The following is a 26180-nucleotide window of genomic DNA, read 5'->3' as shown; positions in this document are numbered from 1 at the left end:
CCCGCCGGAGTTTCAGCCGGGGGTGGGCTCCTCCACCTGATTTAATCCAATCAAAAAACCCTAACTGTATGGGACTCCATTGATCCCGTAATATCTCTGCCCGTGTGTGTAGCAAAGCTCGGATGGGATGGGATGGCCTGGGTAGCAACTAGCAAGTATACTTACAAAAAGATCAATTCAACCAAGAAAAGCAGGCCCTCCTTTTTACCCAAAAGCCTCCTCCTCCTCCTGGGCCCTGGCCCACCCTACACCAGCGATCGAGTCCAGTCCAGCAGTATCTAGGTAGCTGCTGTTGTACCACTGCACCACCAGTGCACAGCACTCTGGTGTGAATGATATATAATCTATTGCTGCTACTGCCACTAGTTAATAATCGGTACTAGTACTACATTGTAGCAAAACAGAAGACGAGTGCACTGCTAAATTTCGTGTTTTGACCCTTTTCTGAAACCTATTTAAGATTTGACCCTAGTTTGAAATTTTTTCGAGATCTGACCATTTTGCTACCGCCAGGGCCATGACGGTAGGGTATAACATCCTACCGCCAAAGGTCCCTGGCGGTAGGGTTGCATGCCCTACCGCCAAAAACCTTATAAATATTGAACACAGTGCGTGCTCATGCCTATCGCCAAGCACCTTGGCGGTAGGGTTGTGCAGGCTACCGCCAGCCGGTTGGCGGTAGCGATGTTTCCTACCGCCAAAGTCCCTGGCGGTAGGCTGTTAGACCCTACCGCCATGGACTCTGGCGGTAACAAAAGGGTCAGATCTAAAAAAATAATTCAAACTAGGGTCAAATCTCGAATAGATTTCAGGAAAGGGTCAAAACACGAAAATTTGCCCATCAGTGCAGATATGAGATTGGACTGAAGCAAGAGATGCTGCTGAAGCAGCAGATATGCACCAAGATGGAGATCCAAGCATCCCACTGCCCTATCTTTTAGCTGCATTGCAGCTAAGCTCGATAAGAGCACCTTTAATAGATCCCTTATACTTGTGCGCACTGTAAAAATCTGGTGACTATATGGGTCTCGCCAATTTTTTGGGCTAGACCAGAGCCCGTATAGTCACCCGGCCCGTAAAAGATTTTATGGTGGCCCGCAAACGCCCCTCCTCCCCCGCAATATATCTACAGGTTTGCCGCGAGTATATGGGCCGAAATCCTATCCTCCGCTGCCGTGATTCCCCACTCCCCTCTTCGATTTCTCACCGCCGGTGAGAAATCAACCGCCCCCACCCATCCGATCTTTGATGATTTGGAGTTCTGGCCGGTGCGGTGGAAGACCCAGAGTGCAAGCGCGGCGTCATCGTCGACACGGCGCGCAAGCGCTCAGCCAAGCGCTACACTAACTATGGCCTCCCGGTGCCGCCGTTCCTCCTCCAACGCGAGACGGAGGAGTACGACCTCCACCATGCGCGGTGCTCCGGCGCGGGGAGCTCTTTCGGCGCGCCTCTTCTTCCGGTGAAGAGGGAGAGGGAGCCCGGCGAGCTCCGCGAAGTCAAAATCGAGCCGTAGGTGGAGCGCCCGCGCAACCGCGATGTCATCAGCCCGGAGGACTACCTCGTCGGGCCCGATACAGACGCCTTTGAGGCGGCGCCCACTAGGTCATTTGGCTGTGGAAAATCTGATGTGAAAAAGATGTAGGTCATTTGACAAACCAGCTGATACAGCCTTTCGAGTTTTTGGCCCGCAGCGGAATCAAATGTTGAAAAGCACGTACTGGGCTGCTTCCGCTTTTGGTTTAAATTTTGGCAGCGAATTTCTGGAATTGGATTCTGCTGGGTTCGCCCTTTGGTTCAGATTCTGCTGCGCGGCAGCGGAATCCGTCGATAAAAATTAAACCAAACAGGGCCAATGCATTACAGAGGAGAAAACGACGCCCTGGATTGGGAGACATGGGAGATAAAGCCCTCCGTCAAACGACTGGGGATAATTAATGCTTATGCAAAGGGTAGCGAGATTAGTGGAGTCATTGGAGTTTATGTACGTGTAAAACGGGTAGTTGGTACAGAAATTGGCGGAAGATCTCAACCGTGTGATGAAAGAGGGATCAACGGCTCTAGTCTAGTCTGGCGATTGGAATGTATCAGACGGCTGGTACCAAGTGTTTCCCTTTTATGTTTATCGGGTGTTGTATTTGGTGGCGGTTTATTTGCGGCTGCTGGAAGGAGTCAATCATTGTAGCCGGCCGTTTGCCTTTCTTTTTATTTTTCTTCTTTGGTTGTGTGCATTCGGGATGTTTTTCAACATCTTGTAGATATAGAGACTGGGTGTAATTGGTATCTTCGCAATATTAATATATTCCTTTTTAAGAAAATCTCGCATTAACCGAGTCACTAGAAAGGTTTTAGGGCAACTGGGCCAGCCCATTCCTTGGTCTCCAGGGATTCACGTGCGCTGCTAGCTCACTCGGTCAAAGTCTCTCTTATTTCTTTTTTTTTCTTTTCTCTTCTCCGCTTTTTCTTTCCCTTTCATTCCTTTTTGCTTTCCCCCCCTCGGTTTTATTGTTTATGTCCATTTTCCTTTGTTTTATTTTGTTTCTTTTTTGGTTTTCATTGTTCTTAAGGATTTTATTCTACAGTTTTTTTATATGTAAACAACAATTTTCTAATACACGTCTAACATTTTCCCAACACAAACTAACATTTTGTAATACATTTTCAACATTTTTTCTATCATATTTTTAACATTTTCAAATACAAAATTAATATTTTTTGAATACATGGTCCACATTTAATCTATCAACATTTTTGAACTTTTCAAATGATTGATTAAAATTTACAAAAAAATATTAATTTTTCTAATACATGGTCAACGTTGTTTTATGCATATTTAACATTTTTTCAAATGCTTGATTACCATTTATGAAACGCAACATTAACATTGTTTTTGGTCACATGGTCAAAAAAATTTAAACACATTTAACATTTTTAAATGATTGATTAACATTTTTTCAAAGACTTGTTCAAAAGTTTTGTAAATGCTTGATTAACATATTTATATACATGATCAAAGTTTCCATCATTCGTTTACAACATGGTCAACATTTTTTATACACATTTAAGATTTTTCAAATGCTTGATTAACATTTTTTAAACACTTGTTCAACATTTTTTAAATGCTTGACTAATATTTTTTATATACATGAGCAATTTTTTGCATCATTTTTTTAATACATGGTCAACATTTTTCTGTACGCATTTACAAATTTCCAAATGCTAAATTAACATTTTTCAAATACTTGTTTAACACTTTTTCAAATGCTTGAATATCATTTTTATATACTGGAGGGAGTCGTAAGCAATCTGACCAACTTTTGTGCTAGCTAGAGCTGGAGCTAGCTGCATTGAGTAATGAGGATACTGAGACTATCGATCTGGGAAGTCAATCAAAGATGATCTCATACTAGGCACATGCAACTCAAACTAGCTCAGTGAATTCAAGCAGTGGCACTGCTCTACTAGTACTGGCAGATGTTCTATTCGACATGGTTGAATTTTATTGACACCTAAATAAAGCATCAAGTGATACAAAGACAATAACATACATCTAACCTCTCATAATTAGAATTCATACAGTCTACAACAACACACATAAACAAACATCTCAACAAATAACAAAGTCAAAAAAGACGAAAGCTATTGCTAAGGAAGGAAAAAGAAAAAGAAAACCAAAACAATCAGATCTATGATTCACAAAACTAACACTATGGTAATATTGGTACCAACCATCTCATGTCATCACAAGGACAACGAGGTTCTTCAACAACAACACCTTTAGAAAAGGGAGCGACATTAGAGCACTATCATCACGGGACCAACCACCCACGACCATATTCTAAAATCATATAAGCAATTTGCTCTCATATGCTTCACTGATTTATATTTTTAGAGCTATATGCATGTTATCCACTACCAAAAAGAGAAAGATTCAAAATGCGATCATGCCCTTACATCATGTTTTGATGTTGATGACAAATATATATATAGGATACTAATTATGTTTGCTAAGTATGTCAAGGTTGTACTCCCCGTGAAACAATATGTGTGTATTATAGACCCATTGAAATGGATGTGACTAAAGAAAGAAGGACAAATGAATTATGCATCAGATTTTCGGTTTGCTCTTGAGTATAGGGATTCTACACCATTAAGAGGGGATCAATAGGATTAGTAAAAGATTTGCTCAAGCTCATGGTTTCCGTGCAAATATTACACTCTATATGTTTACCTACATAGCTAAATATTCTACTCTAAGATTACTAATATTATCTTTGCCACATATGATACAACCCTCATTTTATCATGGCAAGTCATCAATCACTTTCAGTCATTGGCCGGATGTCTGGGCTATCACTCACATGGTAGATCTTTGGACCCTTGTCGGAAGTCTGGCAAGGGACGAGTAGCTTCCACTAACTTCCTCGAATGTCTGGCCTCCTGCCGGATGTTTGTGACCCCCCGAGTGAGAGGACCCACATATGCTGGATGCCAGGCATACTGCCGAATGTCTGACCCATCTTTCCTACTCTGGATGTCCGGACACCTGTCAAAAATATGGTAGGGGTCTAGAACCTAGGTCTGAAATTCCGCGGATGTCCTGGCAAGTGCTAAATGTCCGGGTAGTTTGTGTTTTGGTGTTGTTCTTCACTGGATCGAGTGCACTTCTATATCCGCCGGATGCCCGGCCTGTCGTTGTCACTTACTCGAAAATAGGTAGTTTTTAGCCCCACTATATATACCCTCTACCACTTCGGTACATGGTTTAACACTTCACTTGAATCAACCCTAGAATAGACAAGTGCTCCCTCTCACTTTCTCCTGCACAAAATCTTACAACCCAGAGTGATTTGTGAGAGTTTTTGAGTGATCTTCCACCAAGTGACAGATCCACTCCATCCCGCTCTCTTGACTAAAGGAATTTGTGATTTGAGCAAGTCTTGAGCTATTTCCCATTATTCTTATTACTCTTGGAGTTTAGAGACTCCTAGAGGTTGGAGTTCATTGCAATTACCCCTAGAAATATTGTGAAGGTTTGGAGACCACCTCAATGTCTACAACTAATGGTTGAGAATCGCATCCATGATGATATCTAAAGGAGAATAGGGTGAGCCTTTGTCATGGTGGTGCGTCTTCATGGTAAAACATACCCCTCCAACTGTTAACTATCTTCCCTCCAAGGTGAGCATCGGGATACATCCACGTCTCTGGAGTTTCGGTTATCCCTAACCTAGCTCCTTACTTGTGGTTTATTTGTCTCCTTGTCTTTAGTTTTTATATCATATTGTGTTTGTTAGGCTATCTATTTGTTATTGTTAATTACATTACTAGCACTAGAATCACCTTTGCAATTGTTAATCTCACTTTCATATTTCACATATTGCCTAAAATTGCTAAGTAATAAATTAAATTTGTAAGGGTACATATTCGCCCCCTCTAGTTCTCGGTGACCACGCCTGTCTGGCACGATGGCGGACTCAAATATCCAACCGGTTCCCATCATGACGCTCTAGTTAGTTGGTGTATTCTCTCTCCTAAGCCGACACCGGGAGACCCACTCTGTCGGATTTGCCACGCTTAGTTCTTGTGATGTTTACTCTGATACAAGCACCTCGGGCCTCTCGACCACAAGCCTAGCGCCCCTCATCGACCGACAACTTTGATATCTTGGTCCTCCTCCACAACTTATCGCTGCCATTTGCTCCTTATTTTGCTCCTCCATAACCATCACGATGGGGGGTTTCATCATGCAACGATCACCGGAGCTCCACAAGATCCATGGTGAACTCCAATACCGAGGTAGAGCCGTTCCAAATCATTTTAATATCCAAGGTTATATAAAACCATAATATATTTATACTAAACTTTTATGCTTATTTTATGTTAATAGTACCATAATAATTTCAATTGGTATAATTATTTTACTAATTACCTACCATAGTTAGCCATACAACGTTTCTAAATAATATTATATTATTTTTTGTTATGTTGTTGGAATGTATTTCATTCAAACATTTCTTCTGTGAGGTTTAAATTTTATGATGTAACATTTTCTGTTTGGGAAAATTATTTTGAATTAATTTTTGGTTATTGCATAAAGTATGTAGTGTATACACATATATTTGCAGAACTATGCATGTGTTCATACATATTTATTATTAAATACTCCCTCCGTTCCTCAATATAGGGTGTATAGTTTTTGGCACGGAAATTAAAGAATGCACGTGGAGGGAAAATTTCACAAGTTTTCAGCGAGATAACACTTGACTAATTGACATGAGAAAATAGAGGAGCATGCCTAATATCAAGAAATGTAATCAAATCCCTAAAAAATTATCCAAACGAGTGGTGCAACGCAATGCACCTTATATTTCAGTTTTTTTCTCAAAAATCTATACACCTTATATCAAGGAACGGAGGGAGTATTGTGGTAGAGATTTTTGAATCAGATACACTAACCAATATCTTAATAGTAGTTTCTATTCTTCTACCAACTAACAATCATATGTGCTCCATACGTCCCAACGATCAGGTACACACTAGTGCAGAAAATTTTAGCAGTTGACCTCTACTAATAGCATGCATGACTTAGAACTTCTTATCTTCTTCTCTTCTTTATCCGAGAAGCAATCACTAAACACATGGGTTGTCCCTCTAGCTATTATCTACATGACACTAGAACATAAATCTGCGCTTTGCTTCATCCATCCATAATAAGGAAATAACTATGTAGATGTCTAAAAATGAATGGAACAATAGAAATATGTGAGTTGTAGTACAATTAAAGAATAATATGCGTTGATATATATAGACCATTGAGCGTATTTTTTGGGTAACATCCAGTGAGTCGGTAATTCAATAGCATACACATTTTTTTGCGTGGGCTAGTGATTATTCACAATAATAACAGACACAATTAAACAAGGAAAATAGTAAAACGAATTATTAGTAATGATTGCACTTAAGCTTGCTGTCTAGCCACATATAGTTTCATATCACTAGTTATAATTCTCAAGTTAAACCTGATGGAAATATACCCTAGAGGCAATAATAAAATGGTTATTATTATATTTCCTAAATCATGATAAAGGTTTATTATTCATGCTAGAATTGTATTGACCGGAAACTTCAATACATGTGTTGATACACAAACAAATACCATGTCCCTAGTGAGTCTCTACTAGACTAGCTCGTTGATCAAAGATGGTTAAGGTTTCCTAACCATAGACATGAGTTTTCATTTGATATCGGGATCACATTATTAGGAGACTGATGTGATGGACAAGATCCATCCGTAAGCTTAGCATTTGATCGTTCAGTTTATTGATATTGCTTTCTTAATGTCAAATACATATTCCTTCGACTATGAGATTATGCAGCTCCCGTATACTGGAGGAATACCTTGTGTGCTATCAAATGTCACAACGTAACTGGGTGATCATAAAGATGCTCTACAGGTATCTCCGAAGGTGTTTGTTGACTTGGCATAGATCGAGATTATGATTTGTTACTCTGTGTATCGGAGAGGTATCTCTAGGCCCTCTTGGTAATACACATCACAAGAAGCTTGCAAGCAAAGTGACTAAGGAGTTAGTTATGAGATGATGTATTACAGAACGAGTAAAGAGACTTGCCGGTAACGAGATTGAACTAGGCATGAATATACCAATGGTCGAATCTCGAGCAAGTAACATATCGACACACAAAGGGAATTACGTATGTTGTCATAAGGTTCGACCGATAAAGATCTTTGTAGAATATGTAGGAACCAATATGGGCATCCAGGTTCCGCTATTGGTTATTGACCGGAGAGGTGTCTCGGTCATGTCTACATAGTTCTCGAACCAGTAGGGTCCACACGCTTAACGTTCGTCGACGATATAGTATTGTATGAGTTATGTGAGTTGATGACCGAATGTTGTTCAGAGTCCCGGATGAGATCACAGGCATGACGAGGAGCTCCGGAATGGTCCGGAGGTAAGGATTGATATATAGGACAATAGTATTTGGTCACCGAAAAGGTTTCAGAAATACCGAGTATTTTGTCAGGGTGCCGGAAGGGGTTCCGGGAGGCCACTGACAAGCGGTGGGCCTTACGGCCTAAAGGGGGGAAGCACACCAGCCCACAAGGGGGCTGGTGTGCCCCTCCACCCCTTGCCGACGCCCCTAAGAGGGAGGGAAGGAAGGGGCAGGCACCCCAAAGGCAGCCAGCCCCCCTTTCTCCCCCCCATGCACAAATATGGAAGGGGGGATTCAGCCAGGGTAGGCGCCCTAGGGCAGCCTCCGGCCACTTGGGGCACCCTAGGGGCTGCCTCCCCTCCCCACGATTCCCTAGCCGTGTGCGGCACCCCTCTCCCTCTAGTTCATCCTCGGTCATATTTTCGTAGTGCTCGGCAAAGCCTTGCGGAGATAGTTGCATCACCACCTTCACCACATCATCCTTGGATCGCGAAGAAATTCGACTACATCAACCACATTACTAAACGCTTTTGCTTACTGTCTGCGATGGTACGTAGACACACTCTCCCCTCTCGTTGCTATGCATCTCCATGGATAGATCTTGCGTGAGCATAGAATTTTTTTGGTTTTCCATGCAACGTTTCCCAACAAAACCTTCATAGTTAACTAGGCGCGTCGCAAGCGAAAAATTATTCTATCAGAGAATTAATTCTCTTTGGAGCTTTTTCAAACAGAAATTCAACAAAAAGGGGTTTTGGTTAGAATACTCAAGTGTCTCATTGACACCCACGAGTCCCTGTGAATCATGACTCTCAAGTATTTCCCTCAATGATTGCTCGTCATAACTTGAATCTTTGGTGATGGGTTATGTCAAAAGGTGATGGATGCAATGGGTTTTCACTTGTGGCTTAAATTTGTACACTATGGACAAAACAATTGTGTCTTTTGAGCGCAGCAATCAGTGTTCGATTTTTACCACATACACATCGCTCAAGACAAAGACTAACATCTTAGCATAAACTCAAGAGCACTGACAGGGTCACATTTACGCATGTAAAGCCACATATAGTGATAAGACATAGAATCAGAGAGAAGCTGAAGCACCATGATTTTTTTATTGTGGACAAACTTTGACATAACCTCGGTCACCTCAAATATCCCGTTCTAAAAACAACTTTATCAGTAGGTACCATCAAGGCAATCAAATTCATGACCTTGGCCTAATCTTCAGCCTCCGCCCGACTCCGTGGTTCTATAGTTTTTCTAGGCATTGACAACAAGACCATTGGCAACGACATTTCTGGCCGTTTTTTGGTCGACCCATGGCTCGAGGGCAGTTCCATCATTGACCTCGCACCCATTGCGTCAAGTAGGAGGAGGCGCTCCCACATGGTTGCCCATGCTCTTCATGACCGCGTCTGGATTCTTGACATCTAGGGATTACTTGGGTCGACCGTCACTACTGAATATGTTGACATTTGGCGCCAACTACAATAGGTGGTGCTCACACCGCAACCAGACCCGATTCAATGGCGATGGACTCACAACGACGTCTACTTGGCGACCCCGTGCCACAATGCGCATTTCTTGGGTTTTACCTCGACCGAGCACTGGCTCCTAGTTTGGAAGACCAAGGCCCCCTTTCGGTCAAATTCTTCATCGGCTTGTACTCCCAGAATAGATGTTCCGCTTATCACTTAGCCGCCGCAGACTGCCCCACGAGCCAACTTCCTTCGTCTGCTCCCGGAAGCCTGAGACGCCGATTTACATCCTGGTAAGCTGTGTCTTCGCTCGTGTTATTTGGCATTAACTTCTCTCTTAGTGTTGTCGTACGGTTCTCCCGCGCCCGCGCAGATAGATTCTTGAGCTTCTTTGACTGGATGTCCACGATATTGGACACTACTCCGACACCTCTACGGTGTGGCCTGGCAACCATTGCCGTCCTAACTGCCTAGTCACTTGGGCGGCACCACAATGTCGTAATCTTCACAAGATCATGCCCTCTTCCTCGACACTTGTAGGCGCGATCAAGGAGGAGGCTCACTCTTGGGCTGCTGCTGGAGTTAAAGGACTGTATTAGTTAATCCCTGTAACTTGAATTACCATTGTTGGAACTGAGCATCCCCTTTGTTTTCCGCTCCACAAGGGTCTCGGCCACATCAATTTGTGTACGTGGCTAGGACGCTACCCTGTAATTTCTTCCCTTTATTAATGCAATGATACGCTTTAAGGTGTATTCGTAAAAAAAAGTTTTAAATGAGATGTTTACGCACAATTTAAATGATTAGGTCCCCACATTTTCTAACTCGTTGTATTAGAGATGGCCTAACCGAATTATTGACGTGTCGACTGTCGACCATATCCTTGGCATCCTTCTGTTATCCATAGCGTAGGCACAGCAGCCATGGAGGACGGCAGAGCCATGGAGGAGGCCAACGGCGACGACCACGGCGCCTTCATGGAGAAATTCATCCTGCCGCCGCCTCCTTCCTCCGATCATCATCAGCAGCAGCAGCTACCCCTGCACGGCCTCACCTTCGCCATCAAGGACATGTACTGCGACCTCGCTCCCTCTCTCCCTCCCTCGATCACATCGATGTTCAGCAATCTGACTGACTGACTAGTCGATTCATGGCAGCTTCGACGTCGCCGGCCGCGTCACCGGCTTCGGCACCCCGGACTGGGCCCGGACGCACGCGCCTGCCGCCGCAACCGCCCCCGCCGTTCTGGCCGCGCTCGCCGCCGGCGCCACAGGCGTGGGCAAGACGGTGATGGACGAGATGGCCTACAGCATCAACGGCGAGAACGCGCACTACGGCACCCCCGCCAACCCCTGCGCCCCTGGCCGCGTCCCCGGCGGCTCCTCCAGCGGCTCCGCCGTCGCTGTCGCCGCCAGCCTCGCCGACTTCGCCCTCGGCACCGACACCGGCGGCAGCGTCAGGGTGCCCGCCGCCTACTGCGGCATCTTCGGCCTCCGCCCCTCCCACGGAGTGGTCTCCGCCGAGAACGTCGTCCCCATGGCGCAGATGTTCGACACTGTCGGTAAATTCAGTCTAGCCGTGTTCAGCAGACACATTATCCATCTGTTCATTCAGTTGTATAAGTGTCTGAACATCCGAGTGTAATTATGCTTATAGGGTGGTTTGCTAGAGATCTTCCTACGCTGTCTCGTGTCACCGACGTGATGCTGCCCCCGATGCCAGCTGCCACCGACGTCGATGCCGAGATACGACGACGACCGAGCCGTGTCATCATTCCTGCAGACTGTTTCAAGATCTTGGGCTCTGTGGACGACCACACCTACGAGATCCTCAACGCTTCAGCGGCCAAGATATTTGGCAGTAAGTATAGGAGAGTGGAGCAGAGGAGGGTAATGCAGGGTATAGGTTTTCTGGAACTTGATGCAGGGCAGAGCAGAGCAGAGCAGGGCATCTCAACTTACATATACAAGTGTCTGAAACTTGTGAGGTGTGTTTGGCAGGTGATGCAGTGGTGGACAATGGAAACCTTGGTGATTTTGTCTCCAGCAATGTTCCGAGCATCGGCAAGTTCATGACCGACTTGTCCGCGGTCGAAGCATCATCGTCGTGTGTGCCGCCTCTGTCTGCCATCTCACGTGTCATGCGAGTCCTTCAAAGGTGTGCAATCACAACATACCTTCTTAATCACACGTGATATCATAAAATTGTGCCATTACCATGACTCCACCGTCAGATGAACTCAATCATCTTAGTAAAGGAAATGCCAGCAGTTCACTATAAATTGTACTTTTGCACACGAATGAGATCAAATGTACCGTATGTTTTCAGGTCTGAATTCAAAGCAAACCACGCGGAGTGGGTGAACATGGTGAAGCCAAACCTCGGCCCTGGCATCCGAGAGCGGGTGCAGGAGGCCATCGCATCGGAGGATGAATCTGCCATGGATGATCTTCATGCCGTCAGGACTGAATTCAAATCTGCGTTAGCCACTCTTCTAAAGGTAAACTCATACACTGTTCATAATCCCTATATATATACACTTTTACTCCGTTTTAATGAATTTGCATACTGTAGGACGATGGAATCCTGGCGATCCCTACAGTCCCCGGCGCCCCACCGAAGCTATGCCTGGACGCGGCACTGCTGGAGGACTTCCGGGCGAGGGCCTTCTCGCTGCTGTCCATCGCCGGCCTGTCGGGGTTCTGCCAGATCAGCATCCCGCTGAGCACCTGTGACGGCGTCCCGGTGTCAGTGTCGCTGCTCGCGGGGCACGGCGGTGACCGTTTCCTCGTCGCTGTAGCCCAGGAGCTCCATGAGGCGCTCCAAGCCGAGGCCGCGGCAGCCTGGGGCTCGTCAGCTTAGCCCAATTCTGTCATATCTTGCTGAATCCTCGAGTACAAGAAATTGTGTGACTCTATCTGAACATATGGAATATATACCGTGAAGTTTGTGTAGTGACTAGATTTTGACAATTATATATGCAAACAAATTTAGACCGTTGATTAATACAAACCGAAATACTCACACAACACAACAATCCTAATCGATTACATCTCTAAGCGATTGATACGGGAGAACCAAAGGGATCTTCCATAATTGCCCAGAATCATAGTTTTAAATATCCATTCCATGTAGCGGCACCTTCTCAAATAGCTATAGCTAGGCTATAGCCTCGCTGTAACTGATTTGAAGGGCGGCCGCAATTTGCCATAGCAAGCTATTTAAAACACTGCCTAGAATCGATCAAACACCCATCTCTCACGCGTCGCCATATCTTGATCATCCTCCTCGTCGTCTTGGTCATCACAAATACCACAAGCCTCATCGTCACCATCATACTCAGCATCCATCGCCAGCCTGACCAAGTAGTTCTCTTCCAGCTGCCTCGGCGTTAGCACAAGGATATGTGTGTGTGTGGTCCTCGTCGAATAAAAAGTAGAGGAAGTCGGGGACGATGTCGGCTTGGTGATCTATGAGGTGGGGCGTTGATGACTTGCCCGGTTCGAGACGACCCGTCGTGGCCTCCGCCTCTCCGACCGTCGCTTCCATGGGTTGTTTTGGCTGATCTATCGAGCTTGTTTTTTCCTTCCGCCGATCGGTGTACGTACGGCTGAGTAGATGTCGGAGTTGTTGATTGGGCTGCCTTGGCTTGGCTTGCCCAACACTTATAGAAGGCGTGCATGCATGCATGGATCGAGTCGGAGTGCAAGTCGGACCGAATACTGGTTCCAACGGACATGTATGCTCGAGCAGCCATGGCCACTGGTTGCAACGGACACAGGGAGACGGGAAGAGGCGGCCTCATCGCCGTGCTTGTCGGCGGCCTCGGCCGTGTGCTTCTGACGGCAAGCAGCGCAAGGAGGCGTCGGTTTGACAGGGAGCTCGAGGGGATCCAGATCCAGATCCCATAACACAGGTAGTGGTGAGGAGATTGCAGCAACGGCTGAGTTGTGAAAATTAGTCTAGGTAATAATATGTTGCTTCTGAGTCATCTAATTAAAATCGATCCGACAGTTATGGAGCCGTCGGACGCATGTATTGTTATCGGTCAGGTGGGTTGAGTAATTTCCCTATTACTAATCCATTGTTTTTTGCTAGTACTAGCACATATGCCCGTGCGTTGCAACGGAAAAATTTGATGTTTTGCATAAGTATAATGTCCCACAACATCGGATTTATTATGAAGAACATGTTGCAACGCAACATCGTTTTTCTACAAAATGAACATAAAAAATACGTCGCAATTTAGTCGTGTTCATATTTTCTTTGCGGGGCGTAATGTCCCACTGATTTCATTTAAATACAATCCTTTTTAATGGCATTTAAGTATGATCCTTTCATTAATTACCTTGAAGTCCTGACCCGTTTTAGTCGGGAATCAAATCCTTCCTTTTCTAATTTATTAGCCCCAACACATTAAGGCCTATAGATCCTTTCTTTTAGTTATCCTATCTTTTTACCTCAAATCCTTCATGTAGAATTTAATAAGACCACAATCTTTCTAATAGTTATTCCACCAATTTACCCATAATTCTTTCTTTAATTAGCCATATTCGTTTAAATATTATATTTAAGCCCACAATCCTTCCTTTATTAGCTCATTCGCTTAATTAGCTCTCCCTAAACATGAGCCTTGGACCTTACCCTTCCCCATCTACAGGAACGAAGGGCGATTTGTGCGAACCCCGGGCTCTCCACCTCGCTGTTGCCGAATCGACGGCTCACTCGCCCTCCGCCGGACGCTCCGGCGGCGGGAGGACGGGGGAGTCCCGATTTGCAGCGCGTACATAGTGTAGGAGTGCCTAGGGAGCCAGTCGGTGGCATCGTGGAGGCGGCGATGCGACTGGATCGGCTTTTTGCAGGTGTTGGTCTCCCCTTTGACGGCGAAGTTCCGGTGGAGCTCCGCCGTGGACCAGCTCTTTTCTTCGTGCTCGCTGCTCGGTGGAGAGGCCATGCACAGTTCCCCCATGCCAGAGATCGAGGGATGGCGATTCCGGCGGTTGAATATCTGGAGAAGGAAGGCGATGTTGAGCGGTGTGACGACGACGACGGCCATGGGTGTAGGTCCTCAGGGACCGTTGATCGGAGACTTCCCGTTTTGCCCGGGGGCTGCTTCGATCCAAGGCGTCAGCGAGCAGCGGCGAACGGCGCGTCACCGGCTCGTCCACGGCGCCGGCATAGTCGGCTTGCAGAGGGGCTTGGTTGTAATTTCCTTTTCTATGTGGACCTTTATGTAATTTGGCCGTTTTAATATCAACTCCTTTTCTCACAAAAAATAAATAAATAAACAAAATAAATAAATAAACATGAGGACTGCCACTTGTCTTTGTCTTGTGTTCAATTCCCACAATGTTGATTTATTTTGACACAATTATTTTTCGCGGTCTCTCTATAAAAGCCCATAAAAAGCCCATCAACATACAAGTAACTAGCCCAGATCGCTTAACGCGGTCCCTCTTGATTGTAATACTATTACCTTGCAATAAAAACTCCCTTCACCTCGCAAAAAAAAGTATAAAATAAAATAAATAAAACGAGGGTCAGTGTCTGAGCCGATAGATCCGTTTGCGAACGCGAAGATTCCAGCAAACGGATCTATCGGCTCAGACACTGACCCTCGTTTTATTTATTTTATTTTATACTTTTTTTGCTTGTTATATAAAATAAAATAAATAAAACAGGATGCAGGCACATACATGTAAATATGACGACGATACCCTTCCTTTGCTTGTTCGTTGACTAATCGTGATACTAGCTCTTGTCCTTGTGATTGTGCTGCTCTTGGCTGGACGCGACAGAAGATCCAAGGGCTTTCATTTCAGTTTCTGTAGTGCAAAGTTGATGGTCCAGCTGCCCCTTCTGAGATTCCTTCCACTCTACAGTGTGTATGAGTTGGACGTGTTTGTATTCCCAAGCGCGCACAGATGGATACAAACATCAAAGGAACCATCAAAAATACTAAGAGGAAACACGTGCATGTTACCTTAATTAGTAACAAAAAAGCTAGCTCTTCTCTTTGTTTGGAGTAGACGAGACGACGAATGCCGATGGAGAGAACAGCCATGCCCATGGCCGGCCTCTTCCGGTCACCTCATCCCTCCATCTACGCTCCTCCACCACCGTCACCTCACCGGGTGCCACCAATCCGCCGCGCCACCACGAGAATTAGAAGCAGCAGCAGCAGCATCAACAGCGAGTCCTCCTCCACCAACACCACCACCACCACCAAAACCGCCACGACGGTGAAACTGACGTACCTAGAGTTCAACGGGTGGCTGTGGGAGCTGGACGGCGGCCGCTTCCGCGTCCTCGTCGACCCGCTCCTCGTCGGCAACCTCGACTTCGGCATGCCCTGGCTCTTCGACGGCGCCAAGAAGACGCTCCCCAAAGACGGCCTCCAGGACCTCCAGGAGGACCTCGCCGTCGTCGACCTGCTCCTCATCACCTCCAGTCTCGATGACCACTGCCACGTCCGCACGCTCACCCGCCTCGCCGCCATCTCCCCCGACCTCCCCGTCGTTGCCACGCCGAACGCGCGCCCCATCCTCGCCGCCCTCCCCTTCAACGACGTCATCTACCTGGAGCCGGGCCAGTCCACCACGGTCGTCGGTGCCACCACCGACTCCGAAGCCACGGTGCTGGCCACCCCCGGCCCCGTAAACGGGCCGCCGTGGCAGCGCCCGGAGAACAGCTACATGGTCACCACCACCGGAAAGGGACAGCGCAAACACAACATCTACTATGAGCCGCACTGCATGTACAACGCCGGCTTCCTGCGCGACCGCGGGCTGCACGCCGACGTGGTCATCACGCCTGTCGTCAAGCAGCAACTCCTGGCCACCTTCACCCTCGTGTCCGGCCAGGAGGACGCCGTTGAGCTCGCCCGGCTGCTCCTCGCCGCGTACATAGTGCCCATGAGCAACGGCGAGTGCGACGCAAAGGGGCTCCTCACCGCCGTCATCTCCACCCAGGGCACCACGCAAACCTTCAAGGACCTGCTTGCCGACGCGCTCCCCCAAACGCAGGTCGTCCAGCCCACGCCCGGCGTCCCGCTCTACCTCCACTTCCAGGACGACAACAACACTTCTGCACCATCGTCGTCGTCATCATAAAGTGATATCAAGGGATGATTAATTCTTAGAAGAACTTCCATCTAGCTAGTCATCTTGATATGCATTAGTAAATCATAGTTGGTAAATTCTTATTACCATATACGTATGTATGTATGTATGTATGTATGTATGTATGTATGTACTTCCTCGGTTCCTAAATGTAAGTCTTTTTACATATTTCAATATAGACTACATATGAATGTATATAGAGGTAGTTTAGAGTGTAGATTCACTCATTTTATTCCGTACATAGTCTATACTGAAATCTTTAAAAAGACTTATGTTTAGAAACGAAGGGAGTATAATGTAATCTTGGTCCTTGGTCCATCCCAACTGTGTGAGTAGTAAAATGTGAAAATACGTGGATTTGCTATTTCTCATATGGCTGAATTTTTTTAAAGCATCAATCACTTTTTCTTAGTTCATCCTGAGCTTGCCGGAGAAGAAATAGCCTCACTATCTATCTTATGGAAATCCATGGCCTAATTATCTCAGGGGAAGCCATGGCTCCATTATCTATCTTAGGGGGTGGGAGATGCAGGGGTGCGGGGGATAGCCGGAGTTGTGCGGTGGGGCTTAGAGGGACTACTGGAGCAGCGGCCAGCACAGTGGTGGGGGAGGGCGAGGGAAGGGCGGGGCAGCGAGTTGGCGATAGCCACCTGCCCCGGGGCAGACGGAGGCGGAGAGGCCTAGGTTGACCGGAGCTGCATGAGAAGGAAAGAAAAGGAGGAGGAAGATGAACAACACTTGATCTATTTTCAGTGGTTGGATGCAAATCAGATGGTGCAGATGTCTTCACTATCTATGGGTAAATTGTAGTTGCTAAATTCTTATTATCATGTATGTATGTATGTATGAATGTATGTATGTATGTATGTATGTATGTATGTATGTATGTATAATGTAATCTTGGTCCTTGGTCCATCCCAACTGTGTGTGGTGTCGTCTACTGGATGCCGAAGTGGCAAAATATGAAAATATGCGGATTTGTTATTTCTCAGGTGCCTGGAATTTTCCAAAGCGCTAATCATATTTTGTTAGTTCATTTTGAGCTCACCAGAGAAGAAATAGCTTCACTATTTATCTTAGGAGAAGCCATGACCCCGTTATCTATCTTAGGGGGTGGGGATGTACTGGTGTAGGGGATCGCCGTAGTTGTGCAGCGGGGCTTAGCTAGAGGGATGGCTGGCTGGCTGGCGGACAGCACGGCGGTAGGGGGAGGTCGAAAGAAGGGCGCCGTGGTGAGGCGATGATAGCCGCCGGCCACGGGTAGCGGAGGCTGGCAGATAGGCCTGGTTTGGCCGACGACTGCGTGAGAAGGAATTAGGAAGGGAAGAAGACAACCAACTGTGCTTGATATATTTTCAACAGTTGGATGCAAATCGGATGATGCAGAAAGAAAGTGATTGATGCTAATTGTTTCTTCAAGCACCTGACCTATAGACGACCCCGAAAATATGTTCTTTCTTAGCCGGTTCTTTCAGTGGAATTGGCTAACCTATATTTTCCGGACAACTAACCCACCGTGATAAAATTGTTTCCCGGTCGTTTATTTCAGTGCAGTCGGTTTGCTTTGAGAAACCATCGCATGAGTCTGTTTCTTGCCTTATGTTTTCTGTAAACCAGATGCGGTGAGGAGTTCAGGAGAGTCATTTTTGCCGTGTTTTTTCAATGGTCCGGCTTTGCTCACACGGAAAGGCATAACATATTTCAAGTTGCACAAAAAAGGAAAATAAGAAAGGTATGACATGCCACAGCGAAAAACTCAAAAAACATCCTATGAATTGCACGCTCACGACTTCCTTGATAAGACATCCGTGTCTCCACTCTTTTTGAAAAGGAGGATTTACCCCGGCCTGCATCGATCGATGCACGCAAGATGTCAATGTAAAGAATGTGCGATTTTTTGAAGATGCCCAATACTTGTCAAAATCCATTCGCACCTAGATATGCCCCAACGAAGACAGCACAAGGAGATCAGTTGTCATCCACGAGCACGAGCAGAGCTATAGCATATATGTGGCTAATTTTTGTGTTTTAACCCTTTTCTAAAAGTTAATCAAGATCTGACCCTAGTTTAAAAAAATTCAGGATCTGACCATTTTTCCTACCGCCGTTGTCCTTGACGGTAGGGTAACACAACCTACCGCCAACATCAGTGACGGTAGGACTTAACTACGCTATGATGGCCGTTTGACAGAAAAAAATACCCTACCGCCAGGGCCTTTGGTGGTAGGCTATGAAACCCTACCGCCAAATACCATGGCGGTAGGCATGTTCGCTGTTGAAATATGTGCACTGGTCTCTCTAGCGCCCTATTCGGCGTGTGAACTTTTACCACTGGTAAAGCCTCCTTTTCAAAAAAGATTATGTTCTTTTGCCTCCCACTGGTGCCCGTGATTGGTCCGTCTCGTCTCTGGTGCCCATAAGGCCATGGGGGCGCGGTGGATTTCGGCCCTCATCGTCGTGTGAAGATGTGTCTCGGGTGGATTTTGTCTTTGGTGGATTTGCTCGGATCTGCTTGTTGTTTATCTACGTTCGTGTACCTTTAGATTGAATACTTCCGATCTATGCTACTCTTCATCAGCAGTGGTTGTTGTTCTGGTGCGCTGGTTCTATGGGGCCTTAGCACGACGACTTGCCAACTATGTACCACAACAGTTTTGCCCGGCAGCGGTGAGGGAGGGGTGTTCACGCCGACATGCCTTTGGCTCACTTTAGTGCTTGTAGTCATCGCTAGGTGGTCTATAAATCTGGAGTAATCTTTTATTTATTTCTGATATTCATTGTACCGTCATAATTGAAGATGAATAGATTGAAAGTTTTCCTGCAAAATAAAAAGAATGACATTGAAAATAGGTGGCGAAAGCTCTATGTAAGCATTGAGAGGACACATATGGACTAACGTTGAGTTTTTCCACCTTGGTGCACAACCAATGGCGTAGAGACAAGAGGACACTTGTGGACTAACCTAGCGTTTGAACTTGGTGCTCACTCAATGGCAGTGACAAGATGCCACTAGTGGACGTACCTAGCGTTTACATCTTGGTGTTCAACCAATGACGTAGAGACAAGAGGAAACTTATGGACTAACCTAGCGTTTTCATCTTGGTGCTCAACCTATGGCGTAGAGACAAGATTTAACACTTATGGACTGACCTAGCGTTTCATCTTGGTGCTCAACCTATGGCGTGGAGAGAAGATTTGACACTTATGGACTAACCTAACGTTTTCATCTTGCTGCTCATGCCAATGGTGTAGAGATAGCGGACACCTATGGATGTGTGTGCCGTATCTGTCTATTTGCTTCCTTCTCTACAGAAAATATCGTGTTGCAAATATAAGGATGTGATTAATTTGGCCGTCCAATGGATGGAGCTATCAAATCTACTACTTCACTAGCGTTGTCATGCATAATGCCATCGATCAATATTATATATTACCAATGCAATTATCGTTCTACGCTTCATCTGCATGGTGGTCCTTGCACTCCTGCTCCTCCTCGTATCCCTTGTAGGGCCAGATGAAAAGCTCGAAGCTCGCGTGCATTACAAGCGCTTGACAGCTTAACTCGTTTTAGCTCGTGCTTGTTGATTAGTTAATGAACCAAGCAGATCAACGTTTTTAGTTCGTATAGATTAGCGTGATTAATGTGCGAGCAAACAAGTTTCTGCTCATTGGACCTGATGAACTTGACCACCACTCTTCCGTTCTCGATGTTGTCGCAGATGAAGTGGTACAGAAGATCAATGTGCTTGCTTCGATCGTGCAACACTAGATTGTTTCCTCAAAGAGATAGTAGACTTGCTATCGATGAAGATCTTTGCAGCGCCCACATTTGGGTTCAGCTAATCAAAATAATACTAATTAATAGTAGCCAAAAGGAGAAATGCACATAGTTGTCGATCAGATAAAGCTATATATCATGGGCTAGGACACCGGCTAGTCAGCAGTCATTGCCTAAAGAAAAATAGCATTACCACTTTTCCGAGTGGCTAGGTTGGTAAGAAGGATTTTTTAATGTATAAAATAACTTTTAAAATATTACAGGTAGGGATCCAACAATTTTGAAAGTGTAAGCCTTCATAATATTAAAGCAAACTTTCAAATTTAATTATGGACATTTGAAATATAAAGGTGGCTTCTTGATCGTTATAGTTCGAGTAAAAGAAAGATCAACCAGAAAACTAGAAATATAGGAAATTATTAAAAAGACAAAGAAGGCTTCCATGAGTTTAAAAGCAAACCTCAAAAAGTTCAGCGACCTTACAAACATTTTAAAAGTACAAGAATAAGTTTGAAATGAGTAAGGAGCCTTATCAAGACGCATAGCTCACCGTCATTGCACTGATAAGCACTTGGCTGATAAGGGAGTCGATGAGTTAGAAACCATGGACAGGACAGAGAATAGTCGGCATAAACTAACCTCGGAGAACGGTTGTTGCACCATGTTTCAAAGAGGAAAACGTCTTGTATTTCTCAGTCCTTAGCCGGTTTGAGTTTAGTATAGTGCATAGTTGAGTAGTGTTTTGCCGACTTAAACTCGACAGCTTTTTGTGCCATTTTTAGTGAAATGTGTGAACCTATTTTGTTATCTTTTATTACTTATAGCCACCAGTACCATGTCCGATAGCACGAAGCAGTCTGATTGGGGCTGAGAGCAAGTTTCAGCATGCACAACTGTTGTCAATACTTTACGGGCGATTCATGCCGCGGTAATTATGAAAACATTCTTGTTTCCTGTAGAGCCAGCAGTTCCTGATTTACGACATCTGTACCACTTGCGGCATGAGCGATATGTCAATATTTGTTATTTGCTCCTTTAAATTACAAAAGAGGATGAGAAAACTGATATCAAGGTTCCAGTCACCCAAAGTACTAGCAAGAGGTACTAGGATAATGTTTTATGTGTTCAATGACAATCGAATGATCTTTTCATTTTGGTCTGGCCAATTAATTTATATCCCATCTTTTTCTTAACCTGACAAGCAGTCATTCCACTCTATATCTATATAATGTGATGATGAAGCCATCCTAGAGATTTTAATACGCGAATAACAATTACATCATCATGTTTTGTGTATATTTCACCTTCAAAGACACTCCGTGGCGCACTTTTGGCGAGGAGGTGCCTAGTAAATTCAAAAAATACAACCCAACAAAATATGGATTGCTTTGTTTGTTCTAACCAATTTATAAGTAATTGGAATGTTTGTTTATTCCATCTTTAATTGCTTTTTCCCCAAAACTTTTTTACTTTATTATAACCTTTTAAGTTATAATTCACAAATCAATAATTATATAAATGAATTATAAAATACAACATTTGTCATATAGTTTAGCATAATTCATGGAAATTACATTTTCAAAACTGAAGCATATATTACAAGGAGTCTGACATACTAATTACATATCATGGCAAAGAGCTAGAAAATTGATCGAGGTTTCTATAGTACATGTCTGTCTATTTTGTGTGCTAATAGAACAGAGGATACTTATCTACAACTAAATGGAAAAAAATAACACATGAAAATATCTTTGAGGATACTTCTTGAAATTTTTGCATTGCCCTTTTTATCGATTCTTTCGTGGCCAAATAAGGCTGTCATGTTCTTGGGTTCAGTGGCCAGCTTGCATCATGGGCATAATTCACACTTACTATTCAATTAGCATCATTCAGCTCAACTAGCTCAAATGTGTCTAGTTCTTTTCTTAGTTTGATATGAAATTGTCATAACAATGCTTGTTTTGTAGTTGGTAAAAACATGCAAAATTGTAACATGTATGCATGGTTATTTGTGCATGATGTAATTTTCATGGTTTGATTTGTAGTCTACATAACAATGTGCAGATTAACCCTAACAATAATAGTGACTTGTGCATCTAACCTAGGGGCCTCTGGTAACCTCACGGGGCCAACTATGGCGTCCCGTCAGGAGCAATCAATTGCCTTAGCTGGAACTGTCGGGGTGCGGCCAACAAACCGACAGTTCGTTATATGGCGAGTGCCGGGCATGGTCAGGTCTACTGATGCACACTTGTTTTTTGTGTGAAACAAGAACAAAAGCGGATAAAGCCCGTCGTCGTGGCAGGCTAGGATTAAAGGGATTTTCTCGGTGAGATAGTGATGGTCTTAGTGGAGGTTTAGCTTTGTTTTGGGATGACCGTTTGCATGTTGAAGTCAAAGAAATGCAAGATATATTGATGCACATGCCTGCATGTCAGATGATGACCCTCTATGGCGACTTACGTGCATGTATGGTGAACCAAGAGTTGAGAACCGTCAACATATGTGGACATTGTTGCAAAATCTGAAAGCTCAATCCTCTCTGCCATGGTGGGTCATTGGGGATTTTAATGAGGCGATGTGGTCCTTTGAGAACTTCTATGTGACACCCAGAGTTACGCAACAGATGCTTGATTTTCGAGAAGTGTTGGAAGTGTGTGGGATATGGACTTAGGGTTCAAGGGTATGCCTTTCACCTATGGTAACAAGAGAAGTGGTCGCAAAAATGTCAAAGTCCGTCTAGATCAGGCTGTGGCAGATAATACTCGGCGTGACATTTTCTCCCAGGCTCTTGTGGTTCATTTGGTAAGCTCCTGCTCGGATCATTGTCCAATTGTGTTGCACTGTTTGAAGGAGGAAGAAAAGCAATTTTGGGCAGTACAACATGGGTATGAAATAATGTGGGAAAGAGATGCAAGCCTCCCTGAGCATGTGCAAAATGTATGGGCGACTGCTGGCACCAAACAGAACCTAGGTAATATCAAGGAGAACCTATCATCCCTCATGGCCGAGTTGCATACATGGGTAAGAGAAAATTTGGCAGTATTGAACATGCAGATAGAGCTGAAATTAGGGAAGTCTTTGACCATATGGACGAACTATTGTATAGGGAAGAGCTCATGTGGCTGCAACGCTTGAGAATAGATTGGTTACACGAAGGGGACCGCAATACAAAGTTTTTTCATCAAAAGGCTGTGTGGAGGGCAAGGGAAAACAGAGTTAAGAGCCTCATTAATGATGAGGGACTTACGCACATGGAGCATGCAGCCATGGATCTTTAGTAACACAATATTTGCAGAAACTTTTTACTAAAGATGAATGTATTAACCCTGCACCAGTTTTGAACTTATTTGAGCAGAAAGTAACAGAGGCTATGAATGATCGATTATGTGCCTAATTCACAGAGAAGAATTTTCAGATGGGCTATTTCAAATTGGTCATCTTAAAGCACCCGGTAAAGATGGCTTTCCTGGTCGGTTCCTACAACGTTATTGGTTGGTTTTGAAATGTGATGTTGTAGGTGCAGTGCAAGAATTCTTTCGCATAGACGTCACGGTAATTGTGCTTACTCCCAAGATACAAGACCCAGTACGCCCTACTGATTTTAGACCAATTAATTTATGCAATGTCATTTATAAGATTGTTACTAAATGTTTGGTGAACCGCCTTTGCCTAATCCTTGATGATATCATATCCCCATCTCAGAGTGCCTTTATTCCTGGAAACTTCTTTTCGTGTGATTATTGTTAGGACTCAGTCAAGTTCATGAGGGGATAGTTCAGTTTTTTTGTATATGATAGATCAGATTTGATGTATATGAGGGTACGTCAAGTGTTCAGGTTCCACGTGCTTCTGATGGGGATTAACCAATCTAGCCAAAAAGCCAGATTCGTGGGATTTGATGTATACGTTTTGGTTCCATTTGTACTAGCTTTGTTCAATTTCTTCTATTTGGCCAACACCACAATGAATTATATGTCCTGAATCTTGTACGTTCTTGATATTTGATGTTGCCGCTGCTTTATACATGTCGTGTACGTGGTTTGTGCCTTGTTAGTTAAGGCCATGAAATACTCCCTCTGTCCTAAATAAGAAATACTTATTTTGGGACAGAGGGAGTATTTGGTTAAACTGTGAAGTTTTTCTTGCGGTTACTCAGTGCGCTACAACCTTGCTCCTGTCTAGATTTTATTGAATGTCGAGGTGATGTATGTTAGCAGAAATGTGACCTCGTATTGTAATGTTGCTAGCTAATGGCTCAAGGCCAACACTTGTGGCAAGAGATTGACTAGGATCTTTTTGCCTTTTTGTTTCCAATTGATCTGAACCCTCTAGTCTTGTTGCTAGCTAGCATGCCCTGTGACTAATGGTTGTTCAAATAAGAAATCTACTCTTGGTGTCATGATGTTGAACACATTAATTCATTATGAAAACACTGGGAATCATTTGTGACTATCTTCATCCTTTTGATGGGTTTTTGTATTGAAAAACCCAAACAAGGAATGTGATTACTGGATGGTAATAGATGACTGACTTGAAGGTATTTGTTGTGTGCATACATCTGAACGCATACATTACACTTTTAGCCTAGTCACAACTGGGCATTTCTTACAATTTCTTGTGTTTAGTTTGTTTGGCATGCAAATTAACATGTGTTGTCAGCACAAGTGAAGGTGACGTCTCCCCTAGGGTTTCCTGGGGTCCAACTCTTCCTTCGGCGGCAACGCCGAAGGACACCAAGATCGACGTAAAAATCATCGCCCGACGACGGGTGCTCGAGCGGAGGACACCGAGGAAGTGGCGGGACTCACCTCCGAAGACTGCATGAAGAACTTGGACGGCCAGGAGGTGCGGGGTGGGATGGAGAAACCGGAAGTAGGGGCGGCTAGGGCTGAAGATCTAGAGCCGGCTAGGGCTGAAGATCTGGCGGCGGGTACCGGGCTTGATTCGGGAGATGGGGCGGTGAAGGGAGATGATGTTGATGGGAGTACGATCGGCGGGAAGGGTGCGGACGTAGAGAAGGGCGAGGAGGGGGAAGATTGGGACCAGTATGAGCATGGCCACGATCTAGAGGGCGCGTTTGAGAATCTCAAGTTGCAAGGGGAGGAGGAAGAAGATTTGGACCTATCTGGGGAGTTCGAGGACCTGATCAAGGACGTGCGTTGGATGGCGCTCTTTAGGGTTCATACCCTTCGTCCGTTTAGCCATGCTTCTCTGTCGAACTCCATGAGGAACGCGTGGGCTTGTGCGCAGGGGGTGACCTTCAACATTAAGGGCCCCAACTTGTTCTTGGCTCAATGCCATTGCTTGGGGGACTGGAAGCGTGTGATGGAAGGGGGACCATGGCAGTTCAGGAGAGACCCGGTGGTGTTAGTTGAGTACGATGGTTTCTTGGATGTAGAAGAATATGAGCTAAACATATATCCCCTATGGGCAAGAATAAAAGGATTGCCGGACGGGTTGATGAGGAAGAAGGTGCTGGCTGAGAAGGTAGCAAAGAAGATGGGAGAACCTCCCTTTACAGTCACGGTGAAGGAAGGAAGGATCAACCCATCATATTTCTTGAGAGTCCGGGTGTTTGTTAATGTTACAATACCATTAGTAAGGTTTGTGCATATCACCTTGAAAGAGAGGAAGAGGTATTCGGTGTTCTATGAAAAACTTCAAGATTTCTGTTATTTCTGCGGGCGTATGGGACATGTTGTGGAGGAATGTGGTGATGGTGTACATGATACTGCACTGTACGAATGGGGGAGTGGCTGCATTGGGTCAGTGAACCCGTGGGTTCTGGAGGCCGGGGAGGTAGAGGTGGAGGGAGTGATGGAGGTAGAGGGGGTGCTGGCC

At 44.9% G+C, this 26180-nt stretch overlaps 2 protein-coding genes across 2 annotated transcripts; both read left to right on the top strand.

The window, feature by feature from the left end:
• Positions 1 to 10306: 10306 nt before the first annotated feature.
• On the top strand, positions 10307 to 12409 carry LOC119357308 (amidase 1-like). The gene is made up of 6 exons (XM_037624307.1): positions 10307 to 10509; positions 10595 to 10998; positions 11094 to 11297; positions 11438 to 11594; positions 11766 to 11937; positions 12012 to 12409. The coding sequence occupies exons 1-6, from the start codon at positions 10361 to 10363 to the stop codon at positions 12297 to 12299; spliced, it is 1374 nt and encodes a 457-aa protein (XP_037480204.1). The 5' UTR covers positions 10307 to 10360; the 3' UTR covers positions 12300 to 12409.
• Positions 12410 to 15484: 3075 nt separating this feature from the next.
• Positions 15485 to 16549, top strand: LOC119358487. The gene has a single exon (XM_037625008.1). It carries the CDS (start codon positions 15485 to 15487, stop codon positions 16547 to 16549), a length of 1065 nt encoding a protein of 354 aa, XP_037480905.1.
• Positions 16550 to 26180: the final 9631 nt, after the last annotated feature.

This window comes from Triticum dicoccoides, chromosome 2A (assembly GCF_002162155.2).
Source record: "Triticum dicoccoides isolate Atlit2015 ecotype Zavitan chromosome 2A, WEW_v2.0, whole genome shotgun sequence".
NCBI classification, from domain to species: domain Eukaryota; kingdom Viridiplantae; phylum Streptophyta; class Magnoliopsida; order Poales; family Poaceae; genus Triticum; species Triticum dicoccoides.
The sequence above is the reverse complement of the archived record's forward strand: the minus strand, read 5'-3'. Positions and strand labels throughout refer to the sequence as shown.